Genomic DNA, 19373 nt, shown 5'->3' with positions numbered 1-19373 from the left:
TACTCTCAAATTAATTTTTCTATCACTAAAAACTTCAAACTGATATACAAGTGATAAATTTACCCTATGTTAATTTTCGTAAAATTAAATTAATACTAAGAAAATTTTCAAATTGATATATGTATCGCAAACATAAGGCAAAAATCCCATATTAGTATACTTGTCACTATCACGTGTTATCTAATTGAGCAATTTGACAATAAAATTTAATAATAACTTAAAGAATGTAACTTTGTCACGGATATATCGATCCGAGATTTTTTACGATCAAAAAATTAATTTTAAATTAATTTACTACGGATGTATCAAGTTTAAAATTTTTCGTAAATTTAATTTATGATAAATCCGCATTGAAATTATGACGTGTTTCATTAACGGGAATTTTGGAAATCGTGAGCCTTGTTTGATGGTTAAGTGAACCAAAAAAAAAAAAAAAAAGAATTAACTGAGTCGGAAAACGTTGCTTTAAAAACAAAAACAAAATAAAAAAGAATAAGGATGCCAAGCAAAGGTTGCCCGAGGAAAGGTTCGGGCAGCGGGGAGTACAGAAGGGGAAATTCTACGCTGCCGGTGGGGTAGACAATCATTGAGCGAACGGTGAGTCGCCACGTGGACCTTTCGGGCTGATGGGGAGGCCGATGAACGTGATTGGCGCTTTTGGTTTTGCCCAATCCGAAGATGGTTTCGGTCCTCAGCCGTTCGATGCGCCACGTGTAAATGAACTTGCGGGAAATTATTAGGTTTTCCATAATTCATTGCCTTATTTTTTTTTTTCGCTTAAACAGGCCGGTGCGAACATGAAATCGAAAATCACTAAAACACGACATAATAATGACAACATACCGATACGTCAAATAAAAATATGGTCTCCGAGGCATTCGAGGATTAACCAAAATCAAAGGTGTGATTATTATAACCCATCCGTGCGGATCACGGGAAATGATTATGACGATTCGGACCGACATGCGTCGATCATTCCATCGAATGCGACTTTTGGCTAGATTGATGGGTCGATATTTTCAATCAAGGCGTCGGAAAAGCTAGCTCGTCCCGAGTTTGTGGTGATATCGGGATCGATTAATATCTTTCCGATCGATATTCGAAAGAAAGCCCATATATGGTTATTGAATGTATGCATGATACTAAATTAATCCCCCCAAATATTAAAAAGAAAAGGAAAAGTTAACTCTGCCAAAATAAGCATAAGTTCCCTTGATGATAAATAGCGCGGATTAATTCAGTCGTTCAAGCATTTCAAATTTTTTTTTTTTTTTTTGGGTGTTGATGCATTGAGGAGCCCTCGCGAATAGAATGTAAACTCGAAAAGCAAAAGGCAGTACGTCTTTCTAAATTGCAGTTGAATTCTCGTAGGACGTACGCTGGACCAAGTGTATTTTTCTAAATTACATCGTATCATGTCGTGTACGTCCCTTTTATATATATATGTACTTCAATTGGGACGAGGAGGCCTTTGATGACCTCTCCTGGCGACTGTGGTCATAAAAAATTAAAAACCAATGGGACAAAAGCCAGCCGAACTCGAGCAGGTCTTTTCCGGGGTAGCTAGGTTCTTCAAGTCAAAGGGAAGTGCGATTTTTCACTAATTTAATCAAAGAGTTGCGGCTTTTAATGGATCTCAAGAGAGAAAAGTCGGGTTTTTATTCGCGCGATGTTCTTACTTTTGAGAGTTCTACCGACCCCGGGAGATAAAATCATGGATTTCCTGTTCATAATCGGCCGTTTTTTTTGTTTTTTGGAGGTGCTAGATATAGATAATGACGATGGATTAAATAAACGCGTTGGTAATTTTTCAGTTAGTAATTGCCCGACTTAGTAGTGAATTAGGAAACTCGAAAAAATCGCCTTCTTAGCGCAGATGTTTGGACCAATCGTATCACGTGTGTATTTGTTTCAGTGGTTTTTTCGTGAATTAGGTTCCATTTATTTCGTCGAAAATGAATGATTTTCTATTCTTCGCGCAACGCATGCCAATGCTTAGTCCCCGACTAATCAACAATCTCAGCTAGAAAGAGCAAAGGCAAACATGTACGTAGAAGATGGTGGGGACATCCAGCAACCTATGCTCACAACCTTTTCTTGGACAAGAGTTCGTAACTGAGAATGTGCGAATTGGTTCGATTCTATACCGAGGGCGTCTAAGCAACCTCCAAATATGCCTTTGATTTAGAAATCCTTTTGCTTCTTTCTGCTCCTTTTATTCCCTTTTCTTTATTGCATTTTGGTCCGCATGCAATTTCCTCCGTCCAATTTCATGTTCGCCTTTTCGCTCTCGAATAAGGTGCTCCCTCCATTTTTCGTCTCCAAGCTATATTTATCACGAGAAAAGTTATCCGATCAATCCTAAACTTATTATATGGATGTCAATTTAATTCTAATTATTTTTAATTCTTATCAATTTATTCCTAAATTCTAAAGCAGTCCCGATTTAGCAATTATAAGCAAATTAAAGCAGCTATTACATTATGATTTCTATCGTCATGTGATACTATTTTTCATGATTTGACATGCGCCCCCCCCCCAATTATTGTTTTGAAAAAGGAGACGGACATAAAAAAGAGGAACACAAACTCAAAGCGGGCCCCACAGCTACGGACATCAGATATGTAATGGCAAAAAGGGAATATGTTCTTTATAATTAATTAACGTAGAATAATAACCCAGATTTGTAATAATAGGGAATGGGAATAAGCGGCAACGCCCGCAAGTGGGAGCAATTTCAGACCGCGGGTCTTTTTCCTTTTGACTAGTCGTACGCGGCAACCAGGCGGAAACGACTTCGTTCCGCATTGGCTGCTTTGGAATTCGAATAAAAAGGAACCACCATCTCACGACTAAAACATTTCGTGTTAGCGAGCGACCCAAATAATAATAATAATAATATCTACCGATAGACAACTGATGTGTCGATATCGATCTCATACACAAATTAACATAACTAAACAAGACAGTCAAATTAAAAAAGAAAGAAGGGAACGTAGGTCGTTGATCGTGCGAAAGGAATGGGTCGAACGGAGTGACGGGGCCCAACTGCCACCGTCTTAGCCGCTGAACGCGGGACGGAGCAACTGAGCCTAGACTTACCTGTAGTGTGGATTCACCTTGCCGTCCTCTAATTGGCGTTGGGTACGCGCTCGACATCGTGCAGAGGGCTCTTGCTTTGTATCGGGGAACCTTGGCGCGCGGAAAAAGACTGGAGAGGAAAGAGGGCCCAGATGGAAAGTAGGTAAGCTACGGGTGGGGAATTCAGCGGAGTTTGCAGGTTAAGAAATATATGAAATTGGCTTGAGTGGTGTACTTAAAGGGCACCAGTGGTCTAGTGGTAGAATAGTACCCTGCCACGGTACAGACCCGGGTTCGATTCCCGGCTGGTGCAGAGCCGTGATGATGATTGCGCTTCCGTGACAGCTAGATTCGGTCACATTTGTCTGATCCTTCAGATGATAAGTAAGCGCTTCTGAGCTCTTTCCCCTTTCTTTTTTATGCCTTTGTCTTTTTTTTTTTAATGATTTTCAAACATTTCCTGTCTTTGTTTCTCATAATTTTCAGACAATTCTTTTTTTTTTTTTTTCTTTTTCAGCTTCGGTGGGTTTTTGCCTTAGAGTCGGATCCTATGAAACGTACCAAACCCACTTTGACCAAAGAAAACGAAGGAAAAAAACCCTTGACCATCACCCCGCTAGCCCAACGTCGTTCATATCCTAACCCTCCAATGGTCGTAGATTGCCGCCGCGCCTCACGAGCCAATCGAAATTTCAGGTTCTCAACTGAGAACACAAGGGCGGTACATGTTTTCGGGCCGACCTTCGCCACCAAATTTCGGACGATACTCACGTTAGCAAATAGATAAGATTGAGATGATCCTCTACAATTTACACAGGACAGGATTCATCATAATCTGACCAACAGGGAGACCTCCTAGATGCTAACAGAACCGAGAGTAGCTCGTTAAGAATGCATGACTTTGAGCAGGAGCAACAGGAAAGCTCTCCTAGAGGTGAGTGCCTAGTAATATAAGCATTTATCAACAAAGACGACATCTCCAACCATTTATCTCTAGAAAAACCTAAAAACTCCTCATGCTACTTCGCTTCCACTCTGGCTCTGAGACTTTAGAATGTTGAACTTGCAGAGCGGGCAAATTGCATTAATGTACAGCCACTTGTCGATGCAACTGCAGTGGTAGTGGTGACGGCAGGGAAGTTCTCTCAACTCCGATCCATCTTCGTAAGCAGAAAGGCAGATGCAGCATTCCTACAACAAAATAGCCGTCGGCAACCGTCAATATGAATCCCAGTTTAATCATCAAGAATGGAAGCGAGTCCTCTGAATCTGATGAATAAGCAAGCACCAGATGAGAAGAATGGTCCCTCAATAATGGCAATCACAAAGCGATGACAAACAGCCAAATTAATTTGTCTACAACAAAGTCTTACAGCATCCTCTTGCGATAGAGCACGCTCGATAGCTGTGCTGCTGTCACATTCCGTCATTATCCCTCCAGATGATGGCTGAGTTTCCTCATTAGCTTTGTCATAATCACCTAACCTGCGGAACTTGAACTTAGGCAACTGATTGATCTCCTCCTGTGTTGCTCCTTCCTGTTATTATGAAACAATTAAAAAAGCAGAGTATAAGTACCTGAACTACTGAAAAATCATTACTACAAACTACCCCTTCATTCTGTGTAAGCTTGTGTTCTAAAGAAAGGAAGCACATACAGAGAGAGAAAGAGGAGATGCAAAACATCTTAAGCTGTGCTATAGGAACTTCTACAAACAAAGCACAAACTTTCAGTTTAGTTAGGGCTATTACTAAAGAATCTGCAAATAGTTACAAACGACAGGCCAGAGATCACATTATAACTGTACTTCGCTGAGTGTTTCGGTTACTCTTATTAGGCCCTGAACTCCTGGTCTTTTATAACTACTTTTTCTTCTTTAAAAGGCAGTGTTCACGCAATGCGCCATTCAAGCACACAAGGAACAGTAAAACATGAAACATATGAAGGGTATCACCCAACCAAAAAGAAGACGAGGAATGGGAATACTAGGTTGGAGAATCAAGAAGAGGATAGTGCCACTTGAGTTTTGATAAACCAATCGCCCTGAAGGACAGGTGATATTCACAAATTCTTTTACCTGATCTGCCACAGCATACAGGATTGCGATTATACACGGGAGACAGCAGCATATTGCAATACCAATCAGGCACGCAATAGCAACGCAGATAACAACGAAAACCACATCAAACGCCAGAAACGATATACAGAGCCTGCAAACAGTAATAATTAAAAGCACTCAAAAAGGAGAACAGTTCATCCCGGAAATAATGGGCAGAAAGAAGGGAAAGGAATCTAGGTTATCGTCTGAATTCGAACCAGTAGAGCTGAGGTGAATCGCGTATCAGATCTTGGCCACCGGCAGTTACCCAGTAAAACCCGATTATCCACCAGATGAATGACAACATCGTATTCGCAGACTCGAAATGCTTTAGGATGCTGTTAAGAAACCATCGTAAGATTCAGTTATATAACAGGGTCACTTGACTTGTGATGTGCAAAGTAAAACGGAGAAGAGCGATGACACATTTTTCCCCATCCTTCTTTCGTGAATGACAGAGCATCACTGCCATGTAGGAAATGCCTTAAAACTAAACTCCCACAGGGTTGCCTTCCCTGGCGAAATTTCAGACTTCAAATGAACCACAACTATGATAAAAGCATGTGGAGAGATAATGCAAAAACACTAGGCACTGCGCAAAAATGCAAACAGTGCAGCTGCTTTCAAATGCATTTCAATCTTGATATCTGAATCGCGAATCTTGCAAACATAATTTTCCTTTCCCCCCATTGGAGAGAAACAGGGGCACAAGTTACAATGTCAAGACAGCATCTGGAGCCAAAAGGAGAAAAACATTGATGGACGATGGGCAAATACCTGGTTTCTTCTTCATCTCTACTCTGTTCATTCCCATACTCGTCTGATTCGCCACCATCACTCCCGGAACCAGAAGCTGGACTCAGGTAAGCATTCAAATCGCCAGCACCCCAGGCGCCGGACCCGCCCAATCCCGCGTGCTCCACCTCCCTACGCCGTCGCTTGTACTCTGCAACGACGCACGCCACGTGAAACAGGCACTGAAACGCGTAAACGAGAACCCACAGCCGCAGAGGCACCCCAGGCCTCTCATTCGGGCTCAACACGACGACGCAAAGAGCGACGCCGACGAACGCCAGGTTCCAGAGAATGTCGAGGGCCACGATGGGCTTCGAGTAGGCCCAGTCGCTCTGGCGCGTCTCGAGCTGCTCGGCGGCATTCTCGCGGACCTGCATCGAAGGCTCGCGGAGCATCATGCGGCGGCCGCTGGCCCGGCGGAGGAGCCGCGCCGCGGCGCCGCGCAGGGGCAGCACGGGGCGGCGGATGAAGCGCCGGCTGCGGAGTAGGTGGTCGGCCACGGAGTGCGTGAGGAGCGGGGTCGCATCCACGGCGTCGACCAAGGCGTTCCCCCGCCGCTGCACCGGCGCCGAGTTCGTCGGGTACATGGCTGTCAGGCGAAGCCCGTAGCTGAAATCCAACTCCACAATTTGGTGGGAAGAACCCGGCAAGGATTAGCAAGTCAGCAAGCTGAATTGAGCTCGCTCGCGGCCACGACCTGAGAAAAGCAAGCTCATTCACGCGATCGGAGGACAATCAGAGGAAAGGGAAGCTAACATCACCGGATTCGGAATCATCGGAGATGGTTGTTACCGACGTGATCAGCTTCCGGGTCGGAGCGAAACGATTCGGGAAGCCGAAGGAATCGGATCGACAGGTGGGAGCGGATTTCGTAGGGTTTTCGAGGGGAGAGAGAGAGAGAGAAATTGGACGAGATAGAGAGAATGCATTTTGAATTCGAGGTAATAATTGGCCACACAGAAAGAAACGGTGGGGTCCACGTTCGTGGGCGGATTACTGCTAATGGATCGTTCCCGAAAGCGTGGGAAGCTTTAATCCGCTCGCTGTTGCGTCGACACGTGTGAAATTGTCCGAAATCAAAAGAGGTATTTCCCACGAAAAAAAAAAAATTTACCACCGCCACCACTCGTCGTGAAGATTCACAAGTGTCGACGGGAAAAGAGTCCAAAGACGAATTTGTCCATTGAGAGAATGTTAAAGCATTTGATTCAGCTTTAAATTAACATTTGGTCAAATACTAATCTTGAAAAAGCTAAAAGTTCAATTTTGATAGAGACCAGCATATGGCCAAATGCTTATAGACTTTTTTACTTCCAAAACTAATCTCATCAATTCTTTATATTTTTTATTTTACCCTCCTTTTTAGAATTTACCTTCTTCGTCAGTTCAAGAACGGGTAATTTTTTTAATTAAAAATTAAAAATTCAAAGTCCCTTTGGAATGTTATTTTTACCAAATACCATTCAACCCAAAATCTATTTTTAAATGAGATTTTACCAAACGCAATTAGTATTTTCCTAAATCCCTTTAAGTTGAAGGTATTTACATTTTTTCAAAACTCATTTCAAATGCTTAACCAAACCTACCTTAAGAGCTATTTCGGAAAAGCCTGTTCTTGTTTAAGGACAACGTTGTCCTGAACTTTATCTCAAGTACAACAAAATCAAGCGGATCTGAAATCGGAGATTATGCTAACTTTCGTTTTTTTTTTTATGTTTTGGGTGGAAGATTATACTAATTTTCATGCGTCGCTTTTTAGAGTGTCTTAACTTTTCAATTAATCGTATGCACTTAAAAGAGACCGATGAAACGGGAACTTGTGAAAAAAAAAAAAAAGGGTGGGGAAACGAAGGACGGACGAAACGACCGGTTACACAGGTCAGAGGTCAGATCAGGTATGAAGTTGGATTTTAAATTTCGGGGAACTTTTTTTTTTTTTTTTTGGTCGAATTGGGGGACCTTATAACGGTGGAGAAGGAGCTCCTACAAAGTGCCAAGAGCTCCTACAAAGCAAATCATACCAACGTACGTACGGCCGCGAAGGTACACAAACAAGGGATCATAATTGCTGAGCTGTCCGCCTCGTATGTACACGTGTCCACTCTTCGTGTCTTCCTTTCCCGCCAAGGTTCCCGCCCAGACACTTCAAAATCGGATTTCCCGTTTCCCTTTTCTACCCTTTTTTACCCAAATATTCCTTTCAATTCTTCACATAAAGTAGATGGAACGGATGTTTGTATAGATCATCAAACGTTTGCGTCAATCCAACATATACCCTTCTCGGCCTTTATAGCTGTTCTTACCGGTCTCAATGCAGTCGAAAAATTTAGCGATTGCCCGAGCTCGAGGACACAGGCCGAGCTTTATAGCATAGAGCTTGAATAATCATGCTACTGTGTTATCAATTGATAACGTGTTGAAATACATGCGCACTAGGCGATCGCATCTTGTTAGACTACGTTACAAACTCACTCCCCAGCGCCTGCTGTATGCGGCAAAACAATAACCCCATAAGAAAATGCAAATGCACCCCCTCTTTCCCCCACCACCACAAAAAAAGAGAAAGGAAAAAAAAGAAAAGAATTGGCATGGTGATGACGATTCCGGCAATTAGCCTCAACGATTCCTGTTTGATCTGCCAGTAGAATGTGGTCGAGTTTCATTCGGCAGCTCCACCTCCTCCAAGACTACTCAAGCACGATTTATGACAAATTCCTAAAATTGACAGCCTATCCACTAACTTGACTTCATTCCCAGTATATATATATGCTCAGTTGAAGCTGAAGGCTAAAGAATCTTCGAACTTCATACGAGTAAACAAGTATCCAAGAAATCTCATGTTCCTGATGATGCAAGGATACGATTGGAGCTCAGTTCCTCACATGCTGAGGAATGAGACGTCGACGCAGCTCAGAGGGTGCACCTGCCAACTCTGCAGTAGAATTGGGTATAAGTTACCTCGAATGAGGACCAAAATGGAAAGAGCAATGCTGCTATTTTTTGGCTTTACCTTGAGCTGTGAAATCAAAGAGGGGCGGTAAGGCCCGTCCATTGGGCAAGGTTGCATTCGGGTCCCTCAAATCATCAAAGAAAGGATGTGCACAGGCCTCCAACTGACATTACCACGAGATGATAATCAGCATTTTAGGGAAATACTCTGTTCTCTACATGCATATCCATGCAGAAAGCAAGAACAAAATCTAAAAACATGTCTGATATAAACTTGCTTTAAACTGATGCCAAGCGTATAGCCCGAAGTTTATTCTCCAGGTCCCATAGTAGTGGCAATTAGGTCTAGTCTTTGGGTTTCTAATTCATAGCAAAGACACGAACTGAACAAAACTCCCAACTTGTGCTACCATCATTTGACACAAATAATCACTACAACTTAGATTGAGTCATCAGACTGTCGTAAACATTCTCTTGGGCAGCTCGATCACTACAGCTCTACCATGGCATTAAACAAGAAAAGCAGCTCCATGGAAGGATTTCAGCCATGCTAGGTGAAGTCAAAAAGCGGCTGACGCTAAGCCCCAAGAAATCTAATGCAAGGATTGGAGGTTCAAAGCAGTTGCACATTCTAAGCGACACAAATCTAACTGATAATTGATTTCATTATAGACTTACAGCAGTGCAACGTAGATTTGGTGAGTACTGGAGTAGTCTCGATACAAGATCCACTGCATCAGGAGGCAATCGCTTGTGAAACACCTGTATCAGATTCATAGTTCTTTTCAGAAAAAGCAACCAACGATAACCACAGGTCATCACACTAACAACAATCAAAACAAAACCTTGTGCCAAGGATGAGCTTTAATCTGAGGAAACTTGAATTCCGAATAATTTGGATTCATGCACTTAATTTCTTCCCTGGTGGGTGTCCCCAGAATCTAATAAAATTTGCAAAAGGAGAGGATGAAAATTAGTAACCAAGAGAAGTTTGAACCAAAGGTAATTCAGCATCATACAATGAAGAAAGTAGTTAAGTTGAAACCTTTATTATTTCCACGAGCTGATCAACGCCACTCTCTCCAGGAAACAGTGGCTGCAGCAAGATAACATAAGCAGACGTCAAATTAAAATTAAACAAGAGCATCATTCCAAGAAGTTCAGCTTATAAGGAACGTAAAACAAATGCTTTCCTAAAGGATAGAAAGCAAAGACACCAAAGGCACATTTTAGAAGAAAATATGGAACAAGCCCCTAATTCAATTAATCTCAAATATAGAAATGCCATGAACAAGGCTGCTGTGAATACCTTTAATCACTTATTTTGGAAAAAGAGATACTCACATGTCCCAGAAGAAGCTCGGCCAAGACACAACCAACAGACCACATATCAATTGCAGTTGTATATTCTGAGGCCCCAAATATCAACTCTGGGGCCCTATAATACCGCGAGCATATATATGATATATTGGGCTCTCCTGGGACCTACAAAAGATAACAACATCAAATTAGATCCCGTCATCTAAAACGGACAATTAAGTACTGACATAAATTGACTTACCAACTTCTTTGCACTACCAAAGTCGCATATTTTCAACTGATGAGTGTGGGGATTGACCTATGGCGTTAAAGATAACATCAGTACCTATATTTCAATGGAAAAAGAAAATATGGACAAAGTAAAACAAACAGGAGGAGCATCACAGCATTACACCAATGGATAAGGTGTCCTCTTGTACATGCAGTCATATCCATGCATTTCGTGCCAAATTACAGGATGACCTCAAACTTTTGACAAGTAAATCATATCGGATAAGCATTTTCAATAGTACTATTTTAGCCAACTCATTCGTGCAATTATGTGAAGATCAAATCATCATACTTCAATGTTAATGTACTCCCTCCCTCCCTCCCTCCACGCACCACCATCTGCGTGTCTGCACGTGTGTGTTTGTGTGACAGAAGGGATGAGAGACAAATCTTACCAGTAGATTCTGAGGCTTGATGTCACGATGACACACACCAACCACGTTATGCAAATAGTTTAATGCGCGACAGATCTGCATTGGAGAAAATCCAGAATATCAAAAGGGTAATCTCGACCAGTACAACATACTGCAACATTGAAGAGCATAACAAAGACTGAAAATCAGTTAATGCAACAATAGTTCACCTGGTACGCATACAGCTGCACAAAAATGATCGGCACATGCTGGTTCATTCTAACATAATGCTTTGAAGCTCGATAGACTGTTTCAGAGATATACTCCAAAACAAGGTTGAGATACACCTCATCTTTTTCAGTAGTTGAAAAGAAGCAGTGCTTCAGTTGGACAACATTAGAATGATCAAGTATACGCATGATCTGAAGTTCTCTATTCTTATATCTCTTATCTTGCAACACCTTCTTAATGGCAACTGTCTCCCCCGTCTCTAAACACTTTGCCTGCATACCAAATATCCAAAGGTCAGAAGAAAGACTACGTTTTCAGAGTCGATTCATATCGAAGGAGGCAACAAACCTGAAAGACAACACCAAACGAGCCAGTGCCAACTACACGCTCTGCCATATATGAGATAGTCTGCATCCCAAGTATTGGAATTTGTTATGCAACTTGTAGTGCATGTTAATTTTTGAAGAGAAAATCATAGTTAAACATGCAATTCTTCAGCAAGCCAGACTATTAAACATAACAATGATGAAAAGAGGGATACATATGTATATTACCGTCTACCTTTCACAAAGCAGTCAAAGAGAAAGCAGATGACAAACATACAGCAGATGAGATTTTCCAGGTTCAGTTGCTAATTAGATCTCCCCACCCACCCAATAAGTCGATTTTTGAAAATATGACATGTACTTTCAGTCATACACGACAAAAGACTTTGGTGCCTGCTGATGCAATAGTTACTCGATTCGATTTCCTAAACACTAGATAGGATTCACATGATAACCATATCAACAAACATGCTTCATGAGGTTCACATCCATAAGACGAGATCTAGTGACAACACTGCACAATGATAGCTATGCTGTACAATGAATACAAGACATCTAACCTGTTTGGGTTGTCCATCTCGGCCACCAACTGTTGTTGTAATAATGTGGCCTGTTTCAGTTCCATGTCCATTAACTAAAATTGGTTCAGAGTCCTGAAATTTGAAGCACAAATGAGGTTCAGAATCCACCATAAGGGAGCTATTCTTGAAAAAAACAGAAGATGAGATTAAGCCACGTGCAATACTTTATCACTAACTCCTTAGAAGCAGAGCATACCTTGTCATCGTGAAATGCTTTGTCATCTTTAATTCTTGTCTCTTGCCCTCCTTTATGAATCTGATCACCAACAGGTTTAGAAACTGATGATTTACTGGAAGTGCTTGCAACAGCTTCCAGAGATGTGGAAGCCATGTGCTGCTCTAGACCTGTTGCACCTTTCTCAGCAGAGTGCAAAAGCTGCTCCACATTATTCGTGTGACGAACTTCTTGGTCTACCTTCACCCTTTTTGTACCAGAATCCCCACCCTGGAGTAAACACAAAATAAATGTGTTAAGAACTTAGAGTTCACGGAAAAGTGTAAAGTCAACAAGATTCCTGGCCACAAGGCACCTAGTGTTTTTTTTTTTTTTTTTGGGTTGTTTGGGCGAGGGGGGGGTGTGGGAATGAGGTCCAAGGTCCAAGCCCAAATCAAATAGAAGAAAAAATAATTGGATGCATAGTTGCATAGCTGAACTGTATACGATTTATCACTGTAAACATCACAAGTCAAAAGGAAAATAAGCATCTTAAAGAAAGAAAGGATTTAGGGTGTATAACCGTAAGTAGAACAACAACAATTTCAGAAACAACCAAGCCAAGAAGGAACCAATCTAGGTTTAGAAGATCATGAGAGTCAAACAGAACAACCAAAGTTCCTTACACAATGAGCTTCATCAAGTGTTGCTCTCAAATTCCTCAATGAAATAATAGATATCTTTTTCCCTCGATATTATCTAAATGAACTAGTCTGCAGATTGAGATATAATTATCATATGTTGACTTCACATGATACTGGAGAAGGCTGATGATAATGTTCACATTCAAACAGAACTGTGCAGAAGGTTCTGCTGCATCAGGCTTATTGGATCAACTCCCATAAAACACACAGCCATTGGCATATTGCATTAGGTACTACCAGCAGCAGATTTTCCATGGTCTTAGAATTCTTGTTAATACAATTCAAAACTTTTAAGACATATTCTAAAAGGCTTACCGATTGTCCACAAAAGAACAGACAAAATTGACTTTGACCATTCGCCTACCTACTCCTGCAAATACCTCTCAGAGAAGCCAAACACCAACATACAGGTCACCGTAATGACTAACCCACCAGTACTCATTAATCACCTAACGTTGTCTTTGTTAAGCTTTTTGCTGAAAGTCAAGGTTTGCATAACTAATTCTTTTAAAAGACAAAACACAAGAACAAGAAAGAAAGCAGAAGAGGAGCTCCATGAATTGTCAGAGGAATAAATTTAAAGGGAAAAAAAATGACTTCGACAACATCAATCAGCCTTAGATGTTCCCCAAAAAAATTGCAGAAATGCTCCCAATCAACGTTCTCCGTGTACTTTCACATATAGCCGCATGACGAATTAAAAAAACAAAAACCGCATTTTTTCGACAAATAATGACCCATATATAATCATCGAATTAAAGAAAACGAAACTTTGATCGCCAGCAAATACCCTCTCCGCGCCCAATAGTGTTGGCTAGGAAATGCTTAACGGTAAACGAAAAGCAACCAATCGAGCTAAAAAAAAATTCTTCCCAAATGAATACAATCTTGGCTAGACATACAAAACCTAATTATCGGAGCCAAAAGCAGCTACGACGCACAAAATCAACACCACCGACGACGTTTCCCGCAGCAAAACGACGAAATTCGGGCTCCTGACGGCCAATAAGAAGCCTAGGACATGAGACTGGAGGGGGGGAGAACAAGAAAGAACCCCCTAGAGCCTGATTCGAAACTCACAGGTTCAGAAGATATCGAGGTGCGACCCGAGGCAATGCTCTTGATCCGGCGCATCATATTCATCGCTGCCGAATCCCAACCAGCGCGCCGATCGATCGGGAGGGGTTGGGGGGAAAAAAAGAGGGGGAATCCCCCGGGAAAGCTTCAGGAGGAACAGGAATCGAAAAGCGAAGAATATCTCCGACAAAAGGAGAAGGGAGAAGACGCAGCGCTCTCTCTCTCTCTCTCTCTCTCCTCCTCCTTCCCCCCGCTCCTCTCGTCTCCGCTGGCAAACAGAAACGAACAAAAATCTATATAGGCTCACCACAAAAATCTCCCCCCCTCTCTCTCTTCTCTCTTGCTCGCTCGATCGAGGATGTGTAGCCTCTGTTTCTCTCTCTTCTCTCTCTCTAGCTGCGTTGCTGTTTTCTCGTCTTCCTCGATTATTAATATTTCTTTTTCTTTTTTCCTTTTTTCATTTTTCATTTTTTTTCAAATTTTCCTGCCTTCGGTCAAAGTTGGACCGAACGCCCCCCAATCATGCCCACCTTCAAAATTCCTCCCGTACGTCAGTCAAACCTGGACGCCTGGTCGTCCATCCCTCATCATCCCCAATCCGACGGCCAGGATTCGAGGCGCCCGGGAGAGCGCCAGGTTATGGGGGCGCCTTTTTTACCAGAATGCCCCTCTCCAGTATAGGGCTCGCCCCCAAAAGATTAAATTAAGCATTTGTGTCGCTAATTGCGCCGCATGCAGTTTTCTCGTTGCGAACCCACGTCGGTTTCGAGACCAGCTTTTGTTTTCTTATTAACGCAATCATCTTCTTACAGCTTAATTGATGTAATGAATGCAAATGTTAAGATGAAAACAGACGCATTAGCCATTACTTGGACAATAAGATCCATATATATATTGGTCAAAGATAAATTGAAGTGCTCGGTTTTAATATAGCAAGTTGTTATAGCAATGGTCTATGACAGAAATGCAATGTTTTAAATTCAGATTGATACCGCCAAAAAAATCCCAAATCGGCATGACTCGTGCCACATCTGCCTCTAATTAATTGTGGTACCGGGGTACCAATTAATCCCAAATTAATTCGTGTCGACATGAGTTCAAAACAGATTTTAGGAAAACCTTAGGGCAAGACTAGAGCCAGATCTTAGCAGATTTCGAAACACGAGGGAACCCTTAAGGAAAAATTAACAGGTTTTAGCAAATCTCCCGGCCTCAATTCGATCCATAATGGATTCTACCAAAACCTTAGAGCAAAATTAGAGCGTGATCTAAGCAAATCCGATAAGGCAAAATCATCAAGTTTTAACAAATCTCCCAACCTCAGTTCATTTTCTAGAAACATGATTTCCCCGAGAAGACATCATTCAGGAGATCCATTTGTATTAAATCTCCATGTCATATCCACATGACACGCCTATCATCTGAGTTATTTGGCACCTGTCTTTCCACGTCCAGGTTTCAAAAGCAAACCAACAGAGCTTAAATTAATTACGGGGTGCCGGTTGAGAATTTCTCTTATAAGAAAATCAGTTTTGGGGTAAACGTGGCACCGGTACACCGTTTTGAAATCGGTTTTATCATGACATGAGAATTAGTTTAGGGATAATTAAGGCAAAAACGTATCGGTTTGAGATTGATGATCATATTAATCTATATATATGCACGCACACATCCCGTAGTTAAAAGAAAAGAACCTTGGTCAAATATTTTGGGCTAAGATTAAGGTTGAAAGTATAATAATCAGTTTAGAAATTTCACGTGGACGGACCTTATAAACTCGTCTGTTATTTAATATTTCTCTGACCAAATTACCTTTCTCCGTTGATGAGGATGATGAATAGCTTTTGACGACAACCAGAAGCCAGCTCCCATCCCGACGTTGGTGGCTTATCTAGGAGAGCGATGATAAGTCGTGTCCTGTTCTTCCTTGCTCGAAAAAAATTAAAAACTCCTTGGACGGTTTACATAAAAAAAAAAATACCACAAAAAATTCTCAACCGATATACTTATAACAAATTTATCGTAAATTATTTTTTTATCACGAAAAATCTTAAATTAGTCCACATGTGACATATTTTCCCAATCGAATTTTTTTTTTATCATAAGAAATCCAAACCGGTACAACTATAACAAGTTTACTCCAAACCATTTTTTTTATCACCAAAAATTCCAAACTGGTACAACCGTAATAAATTTACCCAAAACTATTTTTTTCACCACAAAAAATCACAAACTCATACACTTTTGATAGATTTACTCTTTGCTAGTTTCCGTTTAATTGGATTAATATCACGAAAAATTTATACACTTGTGACAAATAGAGGGTAAAAAATTTCAAATTGATACACCAGTCAACTGTCACGTGTCATCCAATTCAGCAATTTGAAGATAAAATTTATCGAAAACTAACGGAGGGTAAATTTGTCACATGTGTACCCATTTGGGGGTTTTGGTTGTCAAAAAATAGTTTATGGTAAATTTCTCACGGGTGTACGAGTTTGTGACTTTTTGTAGTAAAAAAACTAGTCTTAGGTAAATTTGTCACGGGTGTATCAATTTGAGGTTTCTTATCGGCAAAAAAATAATTCGAGATAAATTTGTCACATATGTATCGGTTTGAAATTTTTCGTGGTATTTACTCAATAAATTTTTTTCGCTTGATAAAGGTTTGTTCATGAACGGGTGGACCGGAACCCAACCACCTTGGACGACCGGTTCAGGCCCATCGAAGCTGTCTGGGCCGGCAAGAGTTTGTGCACTGCACGTTCATTTTTGACCCGAAATAAAAAAGAGAACAGCGAAAGGATGTGGTCATGGCCAGATCGATGTTCTAACTACTTGACAAGCCGTCCTTAAATTTGTGTTGACTCGCGGATCGATCCAGGTCATTCAGCGACGATTTGATTGAGCACGAAAACAGAAGCGAACCATTGTCCGCACCCGAAATCATCGCCCAAGAGCAAAAGGGAAGGGAGAATAAAGAGGATAGACATTTGATTTGTCGAATGAGAAAGGCCTTTTAGTTTAAGATCTTGCAATCTGTTGTAACTATACGTTATTAATGGCTCGACATTTGTGACGTCTCTTCAATTTACACGTCTTTTCAATTCATGCGACTTTTCGTTCCGCCGCAATTTCCGACTTTAGTATTGTAATCATGAAGGGTCAATGGCTCAATTGATGTGATCATAATCGACATGACTCTTGAGTTGTGTGTCCTTTCGATTTTTTGCAACAGTTTTCCCTCTCTATAAATGAGCACGTCTCCACAATTTAGAAATAAGAACTTCAAGAGAAAAAATCGAAGAACTCTTTGAAGTACTCCTCTAGTTTTCGCTATAGCCGTTCTCTAAGTGTGCCGATTTCAAGAATTGTTCGATAGAATCTTGTTCGTATAGTACTGATTCAAACACGTTCACATCATGCTTAATTTTGTTACAATTTTATAACAACCTTTGCTGGTCCTTAGTTTTTTTTTTTTTTTGGGTCGAAACTTGGTATATAGTTAAATCATATTATTTTTCTAGTTACAACAAACAGTGTTTCGTATTCCCCCAGTACTTTTATGTTTATATTCCAACACAACATATATCAAGAAAAATGCTACTCAAGGAGAAAAGCACAAAACAAAAGACCAGATTCGAATGTTCTTAATTTTTTATCCATTTAGTTATAAAATCACGAATGATCGGCGTCTTGCAAGAACCATTATCCAGAATAAACACCGAGGGTCGGCTTGTGTTTGCGAAAATGAACGATCCCGAAAAAAATTATCCTAAATATAATCGCTTTTACCGCTTACAATAAATAGCGAACGAAAACGAATTTCATCGTCCACAACAGTATTCAAATATAAATTGTTGTTCAATTCATTTCTCGAGAAATAAACGTAGCTTGACAAATCGGCGATTACCCGGTCGTGTCGTGTTCTTCGCGATGGCCGAATGCAGAACACAAGATTAATCATTCCTAGCAGCGAATATACTCATCTTGGTTTTTTGTCCGGAGCCACACGCAAACTTTTAGCAGATAAGAGAAATTGACTCTTGAGCGCACAAGAGAACCCAAAAAGATCATCCTAGGTAACACCACAAGTCACGTCCTGTTTCCACACTCTAAGAAAGAAAAGAGAAGAGAAGAAACAAAAGGGGCATCGTTCTAAACCAAGAAATTCTCTGTCATGTCCTAAAACATCAACATCTAATCCTCAAAAAAAAAAAAAGGAAGGGCATCTTCTGAAAAGGTCTCATTAGTTGCATCGAAGTCCTCCTTCTGTAAATCTTCTTCACGACATTAAATGTCGACTTGGGCCAAAAGTCCAACCAACCCCAACGCTTTCTTCAATTCACATTGAAAGCTAAAAGGAATCCCTTCAGCCCCATCCTCAGCATCTTCCCGCTTCAATCAATGCAGTTTTCTTTCTTTCCTTTCCTTTCAACGTTGCATCAAGTTCCATAACAACGACACATTCCTCCCCCCCGCCCTTCACGACCTGCGTTGCGAACGATCTTTTGGTTGTTCTGGTCCACTTATTGGTCGTCGGCCCAGCATTCTTGGAGCCTTGTACTGATGTTTATCAGCCCTTTGCCTTGCCTTCCCCACTTTGGTCCATATGAAATTGAGGCACGAGGATGATACGGGTCATGCTACCACCTCGTCGCATACTCCCGCGTTGGGGGCAAGCATAGTTCCAAAGTAGAACCGAGAATCGGAGAATCGGACTGATACCGATCTGATTCCAAGTTACAAAGTATGCACAGGAGGTTTCGAATTGCAAAAATTGAGGAGCATGTTCCGAAAGGTAGGTTCTAAGTTCTAGGTAGGCATACTTCGAAACCCATAACTTGGAACAAGTTTTTATGTTTTTCTTGTTATAAGCTTTCGTGCGATCTTGCAGTATTCCATAACGTCCGATGACGAGTGTATTTCTTACTTTTCGTGCATCTAAACATGAGTCGTGATCAGCAGATTGCGGCGGCAAGTGGTTGTCATCGAAGACGATGATGTTTTACCGCAATCGTTCAATTAAGAATATATATAGGATCTAGGTAGACTCTGGAACCGACTTAGGAATCCGCGATGGGGTAGGTTCCAGATTTCGGACGTAACCTGTACGGGATTTGGAAACACTCACCCCCTAATTCGGCTTGTGTTATGAACGGACCGCGTTAATCAACCCTATCTTGACTAATACAAGAGCATACAATAATCTGGAAAAGAAAAAAAAAAAAAAACTCAGTAATAACTGTAGAATTCAATTGAGCAAAGTCAACGGGATGGCAGGACATAAGGTGGCCAGAGCGCTGCCAGACGGGGTTGCAATAGTATAACCCTGGCCTACCCTTTGCGTGGCATTCAGCAATAATCCAACCAGAGATTTTTTGTCACACTCGATGAATTATTCTCTTGAATTGGACCGGCGCCCTGGGCCAG

At 41.2% G+C, this 19373-nt stretch overlaps 2 protein-coding genes and 2 non-coding genes across 5 annotated transcripts; 2 read left to right on the top strand and 2 right to left on the bottom strand.

The window, feature by feature from the left end:
- Window positions 1–3323: 3323 nt before the first annotated feature.
- Window positions 3324–3394, top strand: TRNAG-GCC. Its single transcript has one exon. It is a non-coding gene; the product is annotated as a tRNA-Gly (tRNA).
- LOC115737130 lies at window positions 3395–3483 on the top strand. The gene has a single exon (XR_004014981.1). It is a non-coding gene; the product is annotated as a small nucleolar RNA snoR114 (small nucleolar RNA).
- Window positions 3484–3809: 326 nt separating this feature from the next.
- Window positions 3810–6878, bottom strand: LOC115737094 (E3 ubiquitin-protein ligase At1g63170-like). Of its 2 annotated transcripts, none has more exons than XM_048285654.1 (5): window positions 5958–6878; window positions 5399–5518; window positions 5160–5292; window positions 4412–4619; window positions 3810–4344 (listed from the first exon to the last, which is right to left on the bottom strand). In XM_048285654.1, the coding sequence occupies exons 1-5, from the start codon at window positions 6560–6562 to the stop codon at window positions 4166–4168; spliced, it is 1245 nt and encodes a 414-aa protein (XP_048141611.1). In that variant the 5' UTR covers window positions 6563–6878; the 3' UTR covers window positions 3810–4165. The 2 variants fall into 2 exon arrangements, with proteins under 2 accessions (XP_048141611.1, XP_030524930.2); XM_030669070.2 differs by having other exon boundaries at window positions 3810–4272; window positions 4455–4619; window positions 5958–6877.
- Window positions 6879–8352: 1474 nt separating this feature from the next.
- On the bottom strand, window positions 8353–14287 carry LOC115732160 (shaggy-related protein kinase theta-like). Its single transcript, XM_048285651.1, has 14 exons — window positions 13944–14287; window positions 12202–12450; window positions 11985–12077; window positions 11447–11506; window positions 11098–11370; window positions 10910–10984; window positions 10486–10542; window positions 10269–10409; window positions 9970–10020; window positions 9770–9865; window positions 9603–9686; window positions 8986–9088; window positions 8833–8907; window positions 8353–8785 (listed from the first exon to the last, which is right to left on the bottom strand). Exons 1-13 carry the CDS (start codon window positions 14004–14006, stop codon window positions 8846–8848), a joined length of 1407 nt encoding a protein of 468 aa, XP_048141608.1. The 5' UTR covers window positions 14007–14287; the 3' UTR covers window positions 8353–8785; window positions 8833–8845.
- Between the last annotated feature and the right edge of the window lie 5086 nt (window positions 14288–19373).

This window comes from Rhodamnia argentea, chromosome 9 (genome assembly GCF_020921035.1).
Source record: "Rhodamnia argentea isolate NSW1041297 chromosome 9, ASM2092103v1, whole genome shotgun sequence".
NCBI lineage: Eukaryota > Viridiplantae > Streptophyta > Magnoliopsida > Myrtales > Myrtaceae > Rhodamnia > Rhodamnia argentea.
Note: the sequence above shows the minus strand (reverse complement) of the source record. Positions and strands in the feature narration are given on the sequence as shown.

Coding starts and splice junctions, on each gene's coding strand:
- LOC115737094 (XM_048285654.1), bottom strand. CDS start 6,562: ATGTACCCGACGAACTCGGCGCCGGTGCAGCGGCGGGGGAACGCCTTG. Junction 5,293..5,398: donor GATTCACCTCAGCTCTACTG/GTTCGAATTCAG, acceptor TACTGTTTGCAG/GCTCTGTATATCGTTTCTGG. Junction 4,345..4,411: donor TAATTTGGCTGTTTGTCATC/GCTTTGTGATTG, acceptor CATCAGATTCAG/AGGACTCGCTTCCATTCTTG.
- LOC115732160 (XM_048285651.1), bottom strand. CDS start 14,006: ATGAATATGATGCGCCGGATCAAGAGCATTGCCTCGGGTCGCACCTCG. Junction 12,451..13,943: donor CCTCGATATCTTCTGAACCT/GTGAGTTTCGAA, acceptor TGTTTACTCCAG/GGTGGGGATTCTGGTACAAA. Junction 12,078..12,201: donor AAGCATTTCACGATGACAAG/GTATGCTCTGCT, acceptor TTCAAATTTCAG/GACTCTGAACCAATTTTAGT.